General features: G+C 42.8%; 2 protein-coding genes across 3 annotated transcripts in view; one reads left to right on the top strand and one right to left on the bottom strand.

The window, feature by feature from the left end:
- The window catches only part of SMYD2 (SET and MYND domain containing 2), a 31,410-nt gene extending 19,405 nt beyond the window's left edge, over window positions 1-12,005 (top strand). Inside the window, exons 6-12 of the mRNA XM_082047383.1 lie at window positions 739-806; window positions 2,590-2,692; window positions 5,058-5,168; window positions 6,956-7,076; window positions 7,864-8,038; window positions 9,431-9,539; window positions 11,605-12,005. Of these exons, the coding sequence (XP_081903509.1) occupies window positions 739-806; window positions 2,590-2,692; window positions 5,058-5,168; window positions 6,956-7,076; window positions 7,864-8,038; window positions 9,431-9,539; window positions 11,605-11,685 (768 nt within the window). The 3' untranslated portion in view covers window positions 11,686-12,005. The remainder of the gene's footprint in view (window positions 1-738; window positions 807-2,589; window positions 2,693-5,057; window positions 5,169-6,955; window positions 7,077-7,863; window positions 8,039-9,430; window positions 9,540-11,604) is intronic.
- A 1,250-nt stretch (window positions 12,006-13,255) lies between these two features.
- PTPN14 (protein tyrosine phosphatase non-receptor type 14) overlaps window positions 13,256-21,724 on the bottom strand; it is a 120,451-nt gene continuing 111,982 nt past the window's right edge. For both annotated transcript variants that reach the window (XM_082047380.1, XM_082047382.1), the window contains one exon: window positions 13,256-20,034. In XM_082047380.1, coding sequence (XP_081903506.1) covers window positions 19,906-20,034 — 129 coding nt within the window. In that variant the 3' untranslated portion in view covers window positions 13,256-19,905. The remainder of the gene's footprint in view (window positions 20,035-21,724) is intronic.

The raw sequence follows: 21,724 nt of genomic DNA, 5'->3' as shown, positions 1-21,724 counted from the left end.
GGTTCAAGTCTTTCTCACTGCCTTTGTTGTTCTTTATGTGTGTTCAGCTGTAGCTGATGTGTGCAGCCCTTGATGACAGACGTCATTGTGGCAGGTCTCTGTAACACAAGCTCCATCAAAGCTCTGTACTGCCCCAGCCCGGCTGAGTTTACTGCTGTTCATCCCCGTGTTGCTCTTGGCATGTGTAGTTCTGCTTCAGCCCTTGACTTGTCATGGCCAAATGGTCAGCGTCAGGCTTCGGTTCATGTTTGCAATGGTCTCGCTTTGGCTGACACTTCCTACCTCTCTTTTCAAGCCCTATTTCTCTTGGTCGGCCTTCCAAGGAGCAATCCCCTACATCAGGGGTGTCATACTCATTTTCACTGGGGGCTACATCAGCCTCGCGGTTGCCTTCAAATGGCCGAAATGTAATTTTAGGAATGTCCTACACTTATACAGTCCTAAAATCACATTTCGGCCCTTTGAAGGCAACCGCGAGGCTGATGTAGCCCCCAGTGAAAATGAGTATGACACCCCTGATCTAGGTTTTGGGCTGTCAGTTCTTTGGTGTCCTGCAGGTTCCTTTGCATGGGGACTTTGTCCACTCTCTGAGATGTCATATAGCTCCCTGGGAGTACTGGTGAGGTGGAAAGAAAATTGTAAGCAAATTACTGCAATTGCCTTTGAAGTTTGAGAATGTAATGTATGAGCATGGAGTGCTTTGCTGACCAGAAGCTGATCTAGCCTCTTTCCCCTTAGGTTAACTGTAATGGCTTCACAATTGAAGATGAAGAACTCTCTCATTTGGGATCAGCCATATTTCCTGAGTAGGTTGATTTTAATATTTTTTTAAAATGAAATTAACTTATTTAAAAACAAACAAAGGTTCTTGCACATGTATGGAAGTAGATCCATACTGAAAGAAATTTAATTAAATACTTGTCTCGTTTAACATACTTAGCTAATAATATGTGGCTAATGATATGCAGCAGGTTTTCTTAAAAATCTGGTAATTTTGGTAAAATTGCACTTGTCATTTGTTTTGAAGCTTAGATTGTGAACTATATACAGGCTGGTAGGAGACAATTACTTGGCTAGCAGGTTCTGGACAGGGATGTCATGTAATGATCAAAGCGAAATGAAGAGGATTGCAGGTGACTTGCTCTATTCACAACTTTCTGTTCTGGCTGGGTACCTGGTGTTCTCTGAACAACATCCCTTCTGCCTTTGTTCCTTGGCAAACAGCAAATCCTTTTCATAACTTCTTTCAGCCTCCTCAGATGTTTTGAAAACTGCAATGCTTTATGTTGCTATGACAGTGGAAAAAAATATGTACAAGCTTCTTAGCTTGACAAATAAACTGCGGATGTTAAGTGTTAGCTGCAGTTTGTGGTCGAGGGAGCACAGATCTTGTTAAGGCTGAGGAACATTTCTTCTATTTAAATCTGTCCTTCCCACTTAATGTTGTAGTGAAGGAGGATATTTTCTGCCCCTGTTCTTTGCAAAGCCTACACTGAAAGTATTATCACTGCCTGCTTACATTGTGTTCCTTGTGAGGGAGGCATAGATTATTAGTAGCTTATCGCTGTCAAAGTAATCTGAAATGTACAGATGCCCAGTTAAAGCAGGACCTGATTTTGCTAAGTGCTGCGTACGGGCAGCAGTAGATAGTTCCTGCTTCATGGATTCTCCTTCCTCAGGCAGCTCTGTCTGAAGTTCATAGCCCTGACCTACAGGTTGGAAATTAAGGCCTTGAAATGCCCAGGATCAGGGTCATGATGAGGAAAGGAGAGTATTAAACCAGGATATTCTGGAAACATGTCCAACACTATCCTTTGTTTGTAAATGCTCAGCATGCAAGAGCCAGATCTTTCCTACTTAACAGTTGTACCCGTGAGCTAAAAAGAGCGAAGAGGCAGTTATTATTTTGCTAGATTGGAGGAGAATGAATTAAAATTATACATTGTATCTCAAATAAGCAGCAGACTGCACTTTCTCCAAGCCTGGTCATAACAGGGAGTACTTTCTCTAGCAGTCCAAGTTTCTGTGTTAAGCTGCGTGCTTGTATAACAGACAGAAATCTCTTCCCTCCCACTTCAAACATGGAGGCTGGTTATGTTTGCACAGAAGCCAGCTAAAATTTTAACACCTATCTTAAGTTGCGATGCAGCAAATGACTCATTTTCCTGTATTTGCTTGTTTCCTTTAGGTTAAATTTATTTTTCTTTCTTTCTCCTCTGGGGAAAACAGTCTGTCTATCATAGGTACCTAAATAGGACGTTGATAGCTGAATTACCTGAACACCCCTGTCAGCTGTCCCGTTGTACAATAAGAATGGGAAAACAATAACTTGTCTATCCTGCAATAATAGGATTTAAAGACTGTAATGATTCATTAGCACAGCCATTCCCTGTATCATTAGAATAAATAACAGTGCAACAGATTTTCCCAAGGGCTACCTTCATGTTAAGGGCTACCTCAGGATAAGAACAGCTTACAGAGAGAGGCTGACTCAATCTTTCAGACTTACTAGTTGGGTGAAGTGCTTCACTTTTTGCCCGTTGCTTTTGGTGGTGGTGGCAGGAAAGATTTACTTTTTTACTTTTACAGTGTTGCGTTGATGAACCATAGCTGTTGCCCAAATGTCATCGTAACTTACAAGGGAACCTTGGCTGAAGTCAGAGCTGTTAAAGAGATTGAGCCTGGAGAAGAGGTAAATGCTCCGGGTTTGACTGTACTCTGTAGACGCGCATCCTGAAGGTAGGATCCGTTCTGCTTTTCAGGATTCATTTGAATTAGATGATGGTGTAATAATGGGGAGGAAGGATCTCTTGTTTCTCAGAGAAGGGTATGATGCTGCTTTGGAGAAGTGGTGCTGGCTCTGGAGGACTGAAGCAATTCTCGGAGGCAGGATTCTATTTTGAGCTAAAACGAGGGAAGGGCACCTGCAGCAGTCACTGCGCAGCTGCCAGACCCTGTCTCAGTTTACCCATCTGTAAAATGAGGCTGAGTTTGCTTATGTTTGGCTGGTGCTTTGAAATTCCAAGATCAAAGCAAATTATTACTGCTATAATAGTTCCCAGTATAATAGTAATGTATTGAAATCGAAGCCAGAATAAACAAGGTAAATGGGTACAGATAAGTCCTCTGACTTCTGTTTGGACAGAGCGTCCACAAATCATGGGACTCGGTCATATCAATTCAGCAGCGTTTGCTGGGAAGTCACAGAAGAATAAGTGTGTGTTCTTGGGTGGAGTGAAGCTGAACAGTGATGGATAAAATTCTGTGAAATTGAGTAAGGCTCTAGGTTTGCCTTAAAACTTTCAATCAAATAATCCATGTGGCAGGGGGTCTTCAGCAGCACAGCTGCTTTTTGCTTTTAAAAAAAAAAAAAAACAAAAATTGAAAAAAGATGTTAAACGGAGTTGAGGAGGATGTTCAAATATCTTCAGGGAATGAAGATACAGAACATTCACTCTGGGGATGGAGTTTGCCTAGAGTTTCAGTGGCTCATCTGTTAATGTTAATTTAGCAGGTGAGGTAAATGCTGATCAAAGTAAGTTCAGATTTGACTTTGATAACTCCTGCCACTTTCTGAAATATGTGATACCAGTTCTGAAGAAGGGAAGAGAGGTTATTTTTGTGGATTATAGCTGTTCACCATTGTAAACAAAGTGAGTTTAGTTGCTGGAGCCAAGGGTGAATGACTCGGGTGAGCAACTTCTTTTTATGCCGTTTACTAATGCTTTGTCTGTGATGTTGGCAGTCACTGCAGATGCATTGTGGTAATGGACAAGGACTGATCCTGGCTTTGGAATTTTACTGTGGAATCCTGGACATTTTCGCTATTCTAGGGAAGGCTTACTCTGAGGGGTAGAGATGTGGAGTATTTGCCTTGCTTGGCATCCTCTTTTGATTGACTTGTGTCTCAGAAGCTGCATCGGTTCTCCAGGACCTCACGGCTTTTGCACATTTACTTTTCTGACACTGACGACTTCTACAAGTGCGAGCTCTGGTTTTGCTTGGGCTCTGTGCGGTCTTGTGGCCTGTGTCTCCATCTTCAGGTTCAACGCAGCCATTGCATCGCAACATTTTCAAAATTTTTGCTGTAAATGTATTTCCTGCATTTTGTGTGCTTTGAAAATAGGGAAGGGAGGAGAGGAGTTTGAGGGCAAGTGTGAGATCATACACAATAAGAAGAACATGTACTGTATGAAATTACATGTACATTTTACTTCAAAGAAGAAAGAAACCTTAAGCATAAAGACTGAGCAAAGCATTTCAAATAAGTATAAATGGGGAAATGGAACTAAAGCTGTTCCTTGGTCTGCACAATGATCAACTGCACTCTGCATATGACATATTTCTTAGGGTATATCACATTTAAAAAGAGAGCATTAAAGCTAGTTGCAGGGGTTCTTTTCTGAAGAACACTAAAGTAGAGAAAAACTTAAGAATAGTGTATGTGAAGGGCCTTTAAAATGTTCAAAAGCAGGATTTTTTGCTTTAAAATATAGCTGCTGAAGTAAATCTGATATTCATTCTCCTAGAACTGGAGCAGTGGGCCTCTTTTCTTTTCAGAGATCTAAAGGTCTTGTCCTAAGTTTCTGAAGCTACGAGTGACTGCTGTTGCCCCAATTCTTGCGGATTTTCAGAAAGAAAAATCGGAGATTCCAGCCTCTAAAGAACCAGGCCACTGTAATTTATCCTAGGCTGGATATCTGAAATAATTTTTTTACTTCTGAAAAGTAGGCATCTCTTTGTAGTCTGACAGGAGCCTGAGATTTACGCTGTGATTAGTTTCCTTATCCACACCTGAATCTTGCTGCCCTGGGTTTAAGCCAGGGTAATATTTGAGGGAAATTCCATAACGAAAAGTAAAGGAAACACTTCTCTGTCAGTTTGAGTTCACAAATGGCAACTCCTGATGCTGCTGAGAGGCCTGAAATGAGACGTGGCTGCAGACACGCACAAGTTGCTTGAATATGTGGTCATTGTACTACATATATCAGAACTAGTAGTGGTAAATACATATAGTTACATTGCTTTTCACTGACTGCTTTGTTTTTGCCATATAGGTTTTTACCAGCTATATTGACCTGTTGTATCCCACAGAAGACAGAAATGACCGGTTAAGAGACTCATATTTCTTTAATTGTGATTGCAGGGAGTGCGTTACAAAAGAAAAGGTAACAAAATCAGTGTGAAATATGCTTCTGACTGTCAAGGCACCTACCCGCGTCCTTGGATGTGATATTCTATCTGGTTTAATTACATTTTGGAAAGTAGGATAATATAGCAGGGGGGTGGTTTTGTTTTTCTGTCTAGAATACTTTCTGATACTCATTTTTTCCACTGTCATCATGACACGTCAGGAAGCTTCCTGGTGGAGGCCTATTTAAAGTTGAGCTACAAAGCAAAGATGAAAACTTTGTTAAAAGTAGGTAATTATATAGTGTCTGTGCTACCTGGCCAAAAGAATTCAGCTCAGAATTGTTTGTTTGGGCTTTTTTTTTTTGTAACTGCATGTTTTTTAGCAACTCCCAGTGAGTGAATCTTGCTTGGGGCATTTCTGCGGTCCTGTTCTGCGTTAGAGTGCTGCTGCAGTGCCTGGTTGGGACATCTCGGTCAATTCTGGGTTGTGTCGTATGACATTGCTGAGTGGTTTGGAGACCCATCAGAATCTGCAAAATTGGCTTCCTGCAGTGGCTTCATACCATCTTCTCACAGACAGAGTGGTCCTGGGTCACAGCCCCTTGTGATGTGCCGGCCAGACTTAGGTCCATTAGACATCACCTGGTGCCCTTCAGAGGTTGAAGACAGACATCCAGGCAGGGTTCCCTAAAACAAAGTGTTAATTATTTTGAAGAAAAGCACTTACGGGGGGAAAAGGCACCCAAACCCAACAGATACCAAAACAACTGTGCCTGTGCAGCCATTTGGACCTCCTTCACTGGAGGTCCTAGGAGAGCTGAGCTTTGTGTGGCTCACCTGTCATTCCAGCCAATTTCAGCCAGGCTGGCAGAATCTAATCCTTAAGCTCCAGATTGTTTTTCCCCCAATTTTCACAAAGGTGTCCTTTTAAGAGCTGCTTCCCAAACTGACCAGACAACCATCTCCTTCCTCTAAATGGTGTCACCTTTTGTAACTTTGTTTGCTGAATGGTACCTAATCTCGTTCGGGGCTATTCTGCTGACACCATAGTTGTGTTTTTCCCCACAGTTACCTTGATAATTTTGCCACTGAGTTTAACGAAGCCAGGATTTCATCTGTGATTTCTAACAAGAAGCTACTTGGGGAATCACCTGTCACTCAGCCTCCTTCAGCTCTGGAAAGAGTCCCCTATAGTCCTCTCAGCTGTCAGATGAAATAAGAAAGGAAAAAGAAATCTAGCAACACTACAAGGCTTAAACAGCAAAAGATTGTCTCCAGATTGCAGCTGACTCTTCATGAAGTAGTAAGTTAGATAGAAAGATAAGAGTAAGTGGAGCTGTCCAGCAGAAATAACGAAATATGGGGAAATGTGGTTTTGTCTGTAGATGCGAAGGATCCTTTTCTGTATTTAATGTCATCTTGTTTTCCACTGAGCTCTCACTTGGTGGTAGGCCTAAGGTTTTTGAGCTTTTCTAGCCTTCAAACTAGATTTGTTTTAATCCTTAATCTCTTAGAAGCAGTGAAATTTCCTATGTAAAACTGCTTTCATCACAAAATTGAAAAGCTCTTGCATCTCCCAAAAGAAAGGGACTTCATGGAAGTAGAGAATGGCAGATGAACTGGAAGGTGCAGAGGATTCTAGGATTCCCAGCCAAGGCTTTAGAGAAAAATTGCAGGTGCACATCCACCTTTGGTTTTACATTCTTTGAAGAGCTTAATTTCCCATCTGTGTCTTTTTATTAGAGTAATTCTGTGTAGCAGGTGCACCTTTATTTGTAAGGCTTGAAGCCTACATTTATAATGTCCATTGTGTTTCCTTCAGGATAAAGAGAAACTGGAAATCCGCAAGCTGAATGATCCTCCATCAGCAGAAATGGTGCGGGACATGATCAAATATGCTAGGAACGTGATTGAGGAATTCAGGCGAGCCAAACACTATAAATATATCCTTTGTCTCACTACCCTGGCTTGGTGTGTGACCTGAAAATCTTACCTGTTGGATCGCTTCAGAAATATCTGCAGGAAGAATACTCTGACTGTTAGGAATTAAACTTACCTCTGTCCTCGTTGTGTCTGAAGAGCTGTCCGTGGAGACATGGGGCAGTTTAACGTTACAGGTGGTGTGAGATTGTGAGACCCCCTGTTAGTTTCTTGCTGTGCAGGTCTCCGTTTCTAAGAGTGCAGCATATGACTGCCTCCACAACAAGCCAGAGACTAGAGTGAGTGTAGGTCTGAGCTTGGGTTAGTCTAGTGTAATACTGCCCGCTTTTGAGGGACTGTGTGTGAGGCTGCAGCTACTGCTGGTGGTTATAATCCTACCTGTTGTACCAGTGGTGCGGCGCAGACAGAAATGCAGGATTGACAGGACCAAAAGCAGCCCAGGCTGTTGGTACCCACTGCATGGGGAATTTCACTCCCTCTTCTGATACATTGCTGGTGCAGTGGTGATACAGGAAAGCTGCTTTTTTTGTTGCCTTTTAAATCTGAAAGGTAGTTTTGTAGAATATCTGAGTAGGAGGGGGAATAATCTCATGAGCAGAATACCTCTGAGTGTAGAATACTTCTTGGAGTAGCTCTGGGGTTGTAGCATAGATGCTTGGGTACCATTTGAGAGAAAAGAGAACTTTTCAGAACCATTCTGAACAAGTTCCGGTTGCGTTTCTTTGGCGTTGCCAGGTAGTTGTCTAATGAGAGGCCATCTATTTATTTGGTTCCTTGACTTCTTGATACCTCCTAGTGAATTACTGGAGATCTGTGAACTCAGCCTGGACAAGATGGGTGCAGTTTTTGAAGACAGTAATGTTTACATGTTACATATGATGTACCAGGCCATGGGTGTCTGCCTCTACGTGCAGGACTGGGAAGGTGCACTGCGTTATGGGCAAAAAATTATCAGACCATACAGGTAAACGCAGGACTCTATTTTTTTTATTTTTCAGTGCTCTAATTCAGTAATCTGAATAATTAAGACAAGTTTGGGCAGAGATCGCTTCTCTCAGTACGTATTGTGTAAACACTCTACCCATTACATCACTACTTGAAAAGGAATGTTTGAGTGCTGGGCCAGATTTTGTTACTGTCAAAATGTGGTCTGCAATATTTAGCAGGAGGTGACTCTGAAATGCTTGCTTTGAGTTCTCAAAATAAGTTTGTCCCACCCTGGGTACTGTGCTCGTTCTGCTTAGCTAGATAAATACTGTTGGGTTTTTTTTTTTTAATATCCTAATACTTCACTAAAGCAGAGCTTGGAATTGCACCTGCAGTGAATATTTTGTAGAAGGCAATAGAGGCAAAACCCGCTCTTGCTGTCACCCTCCTGCCCCGTCCCCGTCCTTTCTCCCTGCAGCAGCACCGTGGCTGGGGGAGAGTGGAGCCTGGCCCCAGGCTGGGGCTGAGCTCAGCTCCTGCGCTCGAGCTGTGGGTGTCCCTGTATCTCTGATCCCACTGCCTGGGAGCTGGAGGCCTGGGGGAGTGTGCGGGCCAAAGCCCCGTGTGGGGCAAGGCAGGACACAGCCTCTGCGGGAAAACATTAGTACTCTCTCCAATAAATTTTTCTGTGTTTTTATAGTAGCGATCTTGGGTGTTAGAGCCGGCCAGTTACACGCTCTATCTGATCCTGCCGTGAATCTCCCAAGCAGATTCTCGTGACTTTCTTGCCAGCCGGGGGGAGCGCAAGCAAAGCTCTCCCTTTGGAGCAGATGCCAATGTAAAGTCACAGATCACTTGGCAGAGAGCAGCGATACAAAGAAGGAGCCAACATTTCCCCCCCGCCCGGGGGCTCAGTACTATTTATCTTCCCTGGGACTTGCCCAGCTCCTCTGGCTCTGAGCCTGGCATTCCAGGTCAGCTCTGCTGAACCGGGCTCTGCTCGCTCGGTGAGTGAGTACAGAATGGTGTCTGCTGTATGTGCTGCCAAGGGCCCCTTGCTTTCCAGCAAAGACCAACTATAGCAGAACAGGCAGAGAGTTACTTCTGTGGGTGTAGGGTGGCTCCAAAAACTCCTGACAATGCAGGCTCTTTCTGTCGCTGGCGAGATTAAAACTAGTGGCAGAAAGTCATTGCCATCTGACAGCTGTTCAGAGGCATATGGTACTCTCAGTTCAATTCCCAATTGACAGGCGTCCCCATCCCAGACGCGATTGGCACTGACTCTTGGCAGCCATGGCAGAGGGGATGAGCGGGGAATGGGCAGGGGCAGTGACAGGCAGCTTCTTGCCCCCTCAGAGGGAGCTGGGGGCTGGGAAAATGCTCTGAAACTGCCAGGTTTGATAAAGCTGAATTTCTTTCTTTCGTGCAGTAAACATTATCCCTCCTACTCACTGAACGTTGCCTCCATGTGGCTGAAACTAGGGAGACTCTATATGGCGCTGGAGAACAGAGCGGCTGGAGTTAAAGCCCTAAAGAGGGTATTTATTTCCTGGTTTCTTCATTAATAATACCAGTTCAGGCATGGGATCGTTGAAACACTATGTGCTTCTCTGTCAGTGAGCCTGGCTTGGTGGGAAACGCACCATGTGTGAAAATATTTGGTTACTGGATTTTTGGCTCGGTTTTGATTTTTCCAAATATGCAGTATAGGTCTGTTCTTGCATACAAAGGGCTCTTACCTTTTCACAGTGGAGCTCTGCTGCAGCAGCTGGAGTGAGAGTTACTTAGACATTTGCTATACGTTCTTCACTGAGCTAGAGCTGCACTAGTGTAAGTGAAGCAGAACTCGAGCTTCTCCTCACTTGCTAGGTAAGGACAGAAAAAATGCTTGGCTTTTATAAAAGGCACATAGTGTTTCATTGATGCCTGTGATTTCTATATCCAAGTTAAACTAAGCATGCTTTTGGTGGTTATTTGTTCTGGAACCAATTGGTTTTTAAATAGCTGCAGGGAATTCAGTGCATCTGGTAATGCTGAAATTGGCAAATACAGCATTTGGTTTTACATTTTTCTTCACCACTTTTTATTAGTCTGTTCTTCATTATTTAGATTTTTATTCTTCTTTTTATTGGTCTGTACCGTGTTTCTTGACATTCTTCCCCTATTGTTGTTGGACAGAAGTTTATTTTAGTTTCTTAAGCATCAGTGACTACTGTAGCATATAATGACTTGGTGTGGAATGTCACGATTTTTTTGTTTCTTCCTTTTTAGATGCTGGCAAGTTTTTAGCCAGCAATAACAGAGCCATCCAGCCATGGTGAAAGATACTACAAGAAAATATGCTCTAAAATTTAACTGTTGCCTAGTTTAAAATTAACATAGGTTTTCCTTCACTGTGGTGTTAAAGCTTGGAGTAAAACTGGGCTTTGTGCCAGCAGGAACATAGGATTGGGGGGGTTGGGAACTGCAGGTAGATTTGTTGCCACATTTAGCTTCCTAACACAAACATTTTCTAATGACTCACTTCCAAAAGCTGCCTACAGGAACTGCCCGAAGTTGTGCCAGCCCCTGGTATTTGGGATTTAGTGGCAAAACAAAGCCATTGTTCTGTGAGTTTGCAAGGAGCTGGTCCCGAAGGCCCTTCTTTCTGCTTTTGGGCAGGGGCAAGAACGGTGTCACTGCTCACTGCTGCTGAGGTGGAACCAAAGGCTCTTGTGGTGCTGACTTGATGAATACAAGAGCATAATTCCATGAATGTTTCCCGAGGAGAAAATGACTAAACGCTCTGAGGGCCAGGATGCTGCAGTTCCTTGCTTTAGCTTAGCGCTGTGGTCTTTAAATGTTATCAGACTTATTCCAAACTCACTTCCTTCAGTCCTGTCTGCTGGTGTCTTTTAGTACGTGTGTTTGGGGCCACAGCTGTCCTTTTCTCGAGTGGAGATCTCGCCTCTGCACCCACCATATAATGCTGTGTGGACAGTGGCAGGAAAGGGCAAGTCGGGTGGGTTTGGCTGCCTGAAACATTCCCTCATAGGACCAGAGCAGGGTGCAGGTGACGCGGGAGGGAACCGGGCACAGCAGCATCTGTCACAATCTGACAAGGTCTTGCTTTTGCCTCAGGGGTTGCCTCAGTCATTGCTTCCTTCATAAAGCAGTGGGAGTCCCTAGAACCGGTGGAGTGTTTACAGAACCAAGTCTAAAAAGCCTTAATGCAGTGTCTGCGCTAGGCCTGCTCCTCGGGCTGACAGCTGAAGGGTAAATTGGTAGGAACAAGCTCTGTCTGATACTGGTTAAGTCCTCTGCCAGACTATTACCCACCCCACTTGCAGTTTTCTGTCCTGGAGCTGGTTGCATTCAAAGTAGTTTTGTCAGAAATACCGTTTTGAAAGGTGCTTTGGGATCCTTTAAGATGAAAGATGTATTCTCTGAATGTAAAACCTTTATTACTTAGTTTTGAAATTCATTTTATTTCCTACTGGGTTTATGACTACAAGGGGACAAAAAGTAGCTAGAGGTGTCAGACTGTTTCAAACCTCTAAAGAGAGTATTTATAGCCTGGTGTTATATATGAATCAATTGTGTGAATATTTTTTCTTTTCATAGGCAATTGCTATCATGGAAGTAGCACACGGGAAGGATCATCCATACATTTCAGAGATCAAAAAGGAATTAGAGGATCACTGAGCCTTTGAATCTATGCAATCCTTCAAACCTTTATTTAAAAAGCCTTGTTATGGAAACCTTTAGGCGTGCTTTGAAAAGTGGTAGAGTACGAACGCAGTTCTGTCCTATAATTGGAATGACAAACACACTTAAGCCTTGCAAAATGTTCCTGGCTCCCACACATCTACAATTGTCCTTTTCTCCTTTTTTTTTTTTTAAGGAAGCATCCATGGTTGTTCAGGGTTATGCCTTTTGACAGCTGTGCAAAAACTGCCTTTTTTTTTTCTTTATGGATTTTAATGTGTATCTTGTGTAAAGTAAATAAAGTGGTCTTGACCCATCCTGGTTGCACTTGTACACCTACCTGAGTGCAAGAGTTGTATGACATCTACTTTTGCCCGAGTTGTTTCATTTAATCTGACAAATTAATTAGCAAAAGCTGTAGGTTGGTGGGTGTGGTTTTTTTTGTTTGATTGGCTTAGTGTATCCAACTCTTCTTTTCACAAATCATTTTTGTTTGCAGTGGTTTAGCTGGGAGGAAGGGGAAATGCCCATTGTGCAGGAAAGCCACCAGCATTCCCTCAGCCAGGTAAGCTGCAGCCCCATCACCGCTCCTGGCAGGTGGAGATTCATCACTGTAAGGACCCAGAGCTCAGCATGTCGTGCAGAGAGAACACTGACACCTACCTCAGACCTCAAAGGCTTGCACAAGACATCAACTGCACAACCTATGGCTTTTTGATGCCCTTTACAAGTTAAAGTGAATTTACGGCAGAGGAGAGCTCATATTTCTTTATAGCCATACCTTTGCCTCCAGTGGATTAAAAGTATTCTATTAATACATTAGGGATTACTTTTCATAAAGGAATAAGAACATTTTTTGAGGAAAAAAATCCAGGACTTGGCTTTCTCTGCCCATACATAAGAATGGAAGGGTTTTTTTTCTCCATTTAGCTCAGTGGCAGGAGATTGCTTTTAAGGATGGGGAAGGGAGGGAGAGTGTGGCTGTGTGCTTCCCACACCCAAGGTGAAATATGTTGCACAGCAGAACTATGTGACCATTCCTTACTGCTTTCACAGTATGATGAGAGAGACACCACATTAAGAACTTCATCATATTTTCTTTCTTGTAAGCGCTGCTCTGAAAATAAAACTGCTAGGGAACAAGGGTTTGTCAGCTCACTTTGCAGAAAACTTTCATTGCTCTCCAGCCAGCAGCTGTTGCTGGAGTATATAAAACTGCACCAGATCTTATGATTCCAGAAAGCCAAGGCCACTCACTTAGCTACAGCCAAGCCTAGGAGGAGGGCACCAGCTGACTATTTTTATCTTAACTTTCCTTTGTCAAGTAAACCCTTGTCCAGTGAAATAGGACCATTGTTTCAGAAAATCTGTCCAGGGCCCAGGTAGATTAACCGAGCATGCACACCAGTGGGAGCCTTGCCCTGCAAAACTTGGATTGTGGTTTACAGAGGTTCTTCAAAGTTCACTGTGGCCCTGGCTGTGCCTCCCACTTTAACATGGGAAACTAAGGCAAGCACGGTAGGTGCAAATACAAAACCTTAACCTGGTATAGGACAGAACACAAGCATAGTTTTCCTTGAAAAAAATGGTTTATTGTATACTGTGAATATGAAGGACAGCCTTACCAAAAAACTGTAGTGACTGAAGACATTCTCATATTTGCAAAAGCATACAAGAAACTATTTACACAAAGGCAGTGAAAGGAGTAAAAAAATTATTGCAGTCAATTAATGCTGAATAGAACTTTATAAAAAGAGAAAGAAAAGAAACAGTGCAAAAATACTGTCAAAAGTAATCAGTTCTATACACAAGATAAAACTGACAAGCATAAGCTTATGTACTGATATGAATAATACATTAGAATATAAAATAGCATGCATAGATTTTTTTTTTAAAGGCTTTCAATAGCATAGAATAGTTCTGCCATTCAGCCCTAACAGGAGGGAGTGTGGGGCAGGAATGGCAGATAACCGATGTCTCATTTTTCTACAAAATGTGTACATACGACTGGGCTCTGAAATTCTGATCACTGTTCTGTGCTAAACTGTCATGTACAGAATTACAGAACAAATAAAACAGGAAGCATCAAATACTGAAGTAAAACAGGACAGTAAAATCCAGTGACATAAAACTTACTTAAACGTTATTTAACACGTCCCACACAATTATATATGGGAATATTACAGTCATCTGCATGTGTAAACTTTTTTCCTTTGTAGAATAGCTAAAGAAAAGTACTTACACTAATGAGGAAAACATGATTTCCATGTGGAGCAATCTCAACAGGATAAACTTCTTATTAACAGTATTTCTGGTACTAAAGATTTGTTTTCTTTTAAAGACCAAGTAGCAGCAAGAAAATACTTTCTTTTAACATACACAAAAAGGAAGTTCTTACAGATGTAATGTGTAACTAAGTTGCAGAACTCACCAAGACAGGACATTGTGAAGGCCAGAGGACTAAATGGGTTCTGAAGTAAAGGTGATGCTACCCATGGAAGATGGATCCATCAGTAGTTATTTAACACAGTAAGCGGGATATAACTTTCACCTCAGGAAGCCCCAAAGGACCTGGTTGGCAATTGGGCTGGAGGGGCTGAGCACCCTCCTCTAGATGCATTTGTATTTCTTCCTCAAGTGTCAACTCCCAGCCACTGTCCAGGCTGTAGCCTCCACCCTGCCATGGAAGTAGTTTGGGGGAAGCTTTCCTCTTTTATTCCTGCCTGCCTAACCAGGGAACATGGCCCCTGAAACACCTGGAGCTGAGTGTCCAAAACACCTGAGTCCTTCCCCAAGTGATCTGGAAGAGTGAAAATTACTAAGCGCTATATTCATTTTAGGGATCAGCTGAAGTACTAGTCTTGCCCTTGCTGTTAAAAAGCACGGGGATTCTTCAGTGAAAGCTGCTGTTTTACTGCTGGCTCCCAGTTCACCCTCCAAAGGCGAAGTCCTGTTGTAGGTTGTAGGAAACTCAGCGCGGGCGCACGCAAAGCACAGGCAACAAAAATAGGAAACACCCGCTGAAAAATGGCTGAGAGGAACCAAGGGAAGTGTAGTCTAAGATACTCTAAAAACATTGACACAATTTATTTACTTTAAATATTTATATAAACAAACACTGCTGTTTTTGACCTGTGCACTAAAGGTTTTTTTCCACAATCAACAATAGTTTATCTATGATTAAGACCTCCCTCTTCTGTTGTTGGCCCAACAGCCCAAGCAGCCAGCTGTTCCCTTCCTCAGATCACAGTCCCTGCAAGCCAAGGCTACACACAGTCCTCCTCTCTACAGACACAGCTGTAGTTCTCATAGCACCAGATTCTACAAGAAAACCTCTCCAGGAAGCTAATAATGAGCTGAGGACAATTACCTTTGGGGTTTTGGACTTGGAACCTTTTTCTTGTTGGCATCAAAACCCATCTCCAAAGTCCATATGGTTTGGACTACACATCAGCAGATTTATACCCATTTTTGTCGAGGGGCTGGCCAAATGCCATTTTCATGCAGCGCTTCCCTTTCAAGGTCAGTTCTGGTATTTGTTCCCTTAAGGTGCCACCCTCCCTCTCTGGTTGGGAAGCGTTCATTTCCACAGAAGACAAGCAACAGAATGTAACTCTGACCCCTCCGAGTGATGCACTAGAGCTGCTGCGTGCTGATGCTTCCACTTTCTGAGCACATGGTTCTCAAACTGCCAGCGAAGCTGACAACAGTTCAGTCATCACCTCCTCCCAGGAGAGCGGTGGGAAGTCAGCTGTTGTGATTGCAGCATGGCCAGTAGCTGCTGAATTTTCCCCGTAGATTTGTGAGCTATATCCAAGCACGAGATTGCCCATCAGCGTTTATTTTAGAGTCACTTGTGGGCTATGCAGGTATTGGATCAAAAAATAACCTATTAGCTTAAAATGACCATCTGCATCGAAGCACTGAGACTTATTCTTTTCCAACCTATGTTTTGTCATTTGCATTTTGGTCTGTTTAAAAGAAAGTAATTTAAAAACAAAACCAAAAGGCAAGCAGCTCTTGAAATCATGCAAATAATATTTGTAGCTGAGGCAACTGATTTAAATAAGTAGAACAGAAATGTCCTTCAGTATACTTTTTATGAAGGACTGCATTAGCAATAGGTTGAATAAGTTCTCACAGATGTGTCTCCTGCCAGCTGACACTAGTTTAGGGAGAAGGTATTTCTGATAAAGCTGAGCATTTAGGGTCCCTATATACCTATACAGGAGGAAGTTTATGGGAATCCCATCTTTCCTCAGGTAGTCAAGGCCAAGAGGTGCCAAAGGGGCCTGTGGAGGAGCTGGAACAAGCAGGACAGCAAACATCCACTATCCTCCGGTGCACTCTCTGGAGGATGGAAATGGGGCATCCACAGCACTGAGCAGCATCAGAACTCAGCCCATCTCTCCCATCCTTGATCAGGCAATGTTAGGCATGAAATGCTCAGACCGTAACTTCCACCAAAAATGTGATGCCAGCAACCTCAATACTATCGGTGGTAAAAGTTTAAAGAAAAAAAAAGGGTCTTAAATTGAAAAATAAAATACAAATGAAGAGTGTGCAAATAGGAAATCACACACAATGGATTCCCAAGTGTGATTTACTCACCCGCTCTGAGTTCTCTCAGAAAAAGTTGGGGAGCATCGGCTGAACCATGCCAGACCGCAACGTGGGCACCCTGGGAGGAGACTGCCTGTGTCAAACCTTTAAGGTGCAGCTCCATTCATTGATCATTGATGCATCTTTGTGAGATTTTTCAGTCCAGACTTCACTCCAAATAGATGAAACTAGTCTCTTAGAACCTACCCACTCTCATCTTTTGATGTTAAAAAAACCCATATATCAGACAGCAACTCCGAAGCGTCCCCGTTTTCTACTCAAGGGCTCTGCTGTTGAAGTCTGCGGGACAGAAACTAAATGGGACTGTTGCTTTAAGTCTCATGCCCTTGTTCCCGCTATGAGTAATGAAATTGGATGCAAAATGCATTTTCCTGTCGCTCCCTAAAGGTTAGGAAACGCTGCCCAAACAATTTCGGGCCGATAAAACGACAACAGGTTCAAAGTCAGAAGGTTCAGTTTTTCCCCTATAAAACTGTCTCACATTTCAACTATAAAACACTGGCATGCTGAGGTTTGGTTGCAAGCTGGGGTAGAAAGGAACCTCTGAAGACGCGCACCAGCCCAATTAACTTATGCCATTAGCAGATCTAGTCCAGATAAAATCTAGTAGGAAAAATTACATTGAAGTCAGATGAAAGGAAAAGTTTAAAATTAGCATTCTTTGACAATGAAAGGGAAAAAGTGAGTTACATTGGCTCTATCTACCACAGCAGCCACATTAGGAGTTAATTGAAAATGACTGTTTACTACGTGGCCACTTACTTGGCTCATTAATAAGCACCGACTTAATTTGGAAAGGATTTTTGGTGCCATTTTGTAATTAATATTTTTCCAAGACACCAAGGATGCATCTTTGCATAACAAACATTTGCTTAATTTTCTTCCTTTCAAACCCAGCTCTGTACATTCTCTTATGCAATAACTTTCCTGCTCTCACTGTAGAAACAGAAGAATTCATTTCAGCCAAGAAGAGCTGAATAATAAAACATAGGAACAGATTCTTTTCCCTCCTGATTTTCTACTTCTCACATCCAAGTGGAGCAATGGGACTTGACAGCTCTGAGTTCTAACTCAATTCATCATTAGGAAATTATTCAAAAAGCTATAACGAGATAACTAATTTAATACACTTTGCTTCAAGGTTTATTCCTTGGCTTGTTTCCCAGATATAAAGCATCTCTGCGCAATTATCATGCAGATGCCGCTGAAAAGACTTTAAATGGTTGCTGCTAATTTAACAAGAGATATGTTGGCATTGGCAGAAGAAATCATAGGAAAACTCAAGTTGACTGAAAACTCAACTGAACCCTAAAAGGAACATGGTCAAGATATTATGGCTAAATAACTCCTCACCATTTGTTGATAGCTAAAAGCTGCTACCAGAATCCATGTCACCTCGTTAGTCTTGTATTGCAGAGTTCAAAATCAACACAGCAGTTTTAAATATGTTGAAGAGAAATTCTTGTACAGAGCCTTAGCTGAAGCTCCCACTGATTTTTAGGGAAAGGTGTGTAGGTCCCTTTAGTGCTGAAGATGAGAGTGCTTTGTAGGCTTAGGCCGTTATACATTGACCAGGAGTTTGGAGGTGGGGGTCCAACGGAGAAGCAAAGATGGGACTAAAAGATGAAGTTTTATCTGTGAAAGGGACACCAAGAACAATAATTTCAGCATGACAGAGTAACTGCGTTGCATCGCGTGTGCAAGAGGCTGCGAAATCTTGGAGATTTCTGAAGGGGATGCGACCCTGGAGAGGATGGCCGCGGGGCAGCAGGGCTGTGCTGCCTGCAGGAGGGCGGCAGCGTGCAGCGATGCGCGAGGAGCGGAGCAACCTCCGTGCTGGAACTTTCCATCTCTTACACCAGAAAGGACAGAGTGGGAGTCCCACCACAACTTCCTAAAGAGTTTTTTTTTTTCCTTTTAAAATTTTTTTAAAGTGCGGTTACTATCACTTCTAACTAACTATAAGTAAACGCTACCATGCACACACTGCAGTATAGTTAATAAGGTGATTTACTCCGGTGAAGTCAACAATTTGGAGAAAGGGGCATGCACCAAGTTGTGCAAAACAGCTGGCCAGTGCTGAGGTACACAGGGTGAGGAAGAGATAGGAGAACAGGTCTAACTGCTGAGATACTTAGGGGACACGTGGATTTTTTCTTATCTGTCACAGACGTCACTGTTGGCTGAGGGCAGGCTAGCTGAGAATCTGTGCCCTAGATATGCAATGGAGGAGGCTTGTTTCCCTTTTCTGTTCTGATTGTAAACTTCAAGGCAAGGACCATATTTCCTTTATGTATTTATACAACATCCTCTTGAACCTAACTGGAATCCCTGAACACTACCAGGATAAAATAATAACTAAAAATGGGAGGGAGAAGCCAAAGTAACCAGAGAAGAGAGATGATCTGTGCAATTTAATACAAAAAACACCCTAACAAGTGAGGTTTGCCAGTACCGAAAGGCAGACTTCTCCATATCTTCATAAACCACATGACAGTGATGGGGGAAGAATCAAGGCAGCCGCTGAGCTAAAGCTCTCAAGGGTCACTAATTTGGAGATCTCAGATATGGAGAAAATAACATATCGATAATTTTGACAAAGTTCAAATGACTAGAAAGTAAAATGATTACAGCGCTGAAGACAAGAGTTCAGATGTGAAACTAAGGCAACTGGAAATGCCTAACTTACATGAGATTCCTTTCCTACAGGAGGTAAGCCTCCAGGGCAAGAAAACTTTTAGTGTAATTCTTGAGAAGGTGCTTGAGTTGTTTTCAGCTGTTTTTAGTTGAAATCCCTCTGCTGTTCAACCCACAGGCCACCCCATTTACCAGAAAGCCTCATTCCCTGACTCCATCCTGCTCTGGGTCACTGCACTTTACCCACCCCTCCTTCAGCTCTTATAAAGCCCTCGAAGGATTACAGACAGTAGCACAGGCCTCGTTTAAAAGATCCAATACTGCTTTTTACAAGGAATAATCTAAAACCGTAAGTGTGCAATTTAAACAGTTTAGCACCCAAAACTGTCCGCCCTCACAAGGTCCTGTGTTTGAGCCCCCTGCAACACGTCCTGCTGCATGTGCAGAGGCTCAGGTCTCCCTGCTCCAGGCCTGTGCTCCCTCAGCTTCCACTCCTACAGAGCTGTAGCTGACATCTAGCAGGTCCTGCTTCTACCATGGAAGCCACATATCTGGGTCCAAAAATGTTCTTTGTGGAAAAAGCCCACTGCCCAGTAAATGTTCGTTTTCGCAAGCAGTGCAGCAAAATAAAAGCCAGTAAAACTACTTGGAGAAAGGATTGCTTTCCTTATGGACATGTTACAATGCAGACCAGTCATGTCAAATGTGGTTCAGTTTGAAGGTCACTATAAGTTTTACAAGTTATTAAAGTATTTCACAAGTTATCCCAAGAAAAATAAATTATGTCTTGTATAAAATAATCCACGGGAGACTCTAGTAAAGAACAATAATTCCTTACTTTCAAGACAACTTCCAAAAGCGTAATATATGCACAGAGTGTTGTCAAGGCAGTTCCCCTTGTTCACCAGTAAGGTTCAGTCAGATCCACAAAGCTGGGTCTGGGATGTTTGAAAAAGATTAAATAAGTCTGGAGTTTTGCAGGAACTGGATGAGCACTTGATAGACAAACTTGTACTGGGCTATGGTCTGGATCATAAACATTCTCTGCTCCCGCAGGTGTCTCAACATCACAGGAACGTCCACTTTCTGAAAAGCAAACAAACAAAAAAGCATAAGTATGTGAGTTCATTAAATCAAACAATCAGTCTCAAATATCAGTTATCTGACCCAGGGAACTGTATTGTAGTTATATAGTATAATGAATTATAACCAAGCATGGTGAAATACTACAATTTCCTTTCATCAACCTTCTTTTCAAGGAGTATGACAGTTGTACATACAGGTCACTGTGCATCCAATGCTCTCCCCACTAAAGCTTACAGGAATTTCTGGACTGATGTGAATGGGCAAATGACCATTGTCATTTGCCATTGTCTTCCAGTTGTGTACCACTGATTACCTCGCAGCCAGTCATCAGCTGAACCTAATAAAAGGCTGCTTCTCTCTGGAGTTTTTCCTGCTTCGATATACCTATTTTCAGCTCAGTAAAATAAACCAAATATATTGTATTACCTCAGGTTAAAGGCTAGATATATCAGGAAGGTCTACTATAAAACTTAAACAGCCAAGATTATACAACTCTGTTCACTCTACCACTAAGTGCATCAACTGGCCCTGCAGCCACTTGTGTGCTGTGCTCTGATCTGTGGCTAAAATTATTTACAGAGGGAGGTTCTGAAAGATTTTTCCAATGGCAAGTAGGTATCGGGATCGTAAGAACAAAGGTTCCTTAGACAAAATTAAAAGTGCAGGCAAATTACTGATCCTTCCAGCTCACTGTCACCAAAAGATCCAGAAACTCTGACACTTGACCTCCCACAGCCAAGTTTATGCTGGCAAATAACACTCCAGAAGAAACACCTCTGTGAAGTGAAACAACAACCCCATATCCACAAGCCATGTTTTGCAGACTTCAGGCCAGCCTTGCTCTGTTGCTGCCTACTGAACATCCCTTAGCAGCTGGGACACATCGGTGTTCTCCAAGAAGGCACCTTCCAGCTTTGTTTCATCCGAAAGAAATTCACTTGCATGCCCTGAAAATGCTCTGTGGCAGGAACTGGAGCACAGTAAGCAGGGATGGGTCAGGAGATCTGCTGTGCAAGTACCCCCCTAACCCCATCGGGTGTGGGCACAGGCACCCTGTCACCATCCGAATCAAAAAACTAATGAGCTGTGAGAAACTGAAGCCCACGAGGTAACGCTTTAGAAACGACCGCAAATTTCATTAGGTGTTACCATCATATCTCCTGCATTTAGGGAGCAAAAGCCCCGATGATGTTATCGTGCTTTATCTGTTACAACAGGTACACGAGGAGTCATTCACGAGTCATTGAGCTGTGAAGCTCAGCCTGCCAGGCTCCAATTCAAAGAGCATGTAATACGACCCAAGGTGAGGGATACAAATTTTCTATAGCAGGAGTAAATGCAAGCACTAAGATTCAGGCTATTTTTGAGGAAGCTCTTGAGCAGTTTAAGATATAAAACTGAGGAACAGTTATTCTATCAGGCAACAAAAACTGCACTTTGTAATGCCAGTTTGCCACTCCAGAAAGACAAAAAAAAGGCACTTAGCAAGCCTTTTGGCTGAGATGAGAAATATTACCAGCAAAATGCCCATACAAGTGACAGAGAAACAAATTAAGGTTGCTGCGAACCCTTGGAGGTGCAGCTGAGCACAGAGTCGGGTTCCATGCACACTGGAAGCTTCCTGTAAAGTTTAAAATAAAAATCAAGCTGCATATCCATTTCTGTCTGTACATGTAAAACTCAGACTCTC

The sequence above is a fragment of the Streptopelia decaocto genome, assembly GCF_964273445.1.
Source record: "Streptopelia decaocto genome assembly, chromosome: 3".
NCBI classification, from domain to species: Eukaryota; Metazoa; Chordata; class Aves; order Columbiformes; family Columbidae; genus Streptopelia; species Streptopelia decaocto.
This window is presented reverse-complemented; position numbering and strand designations above follow the sequence as displayed.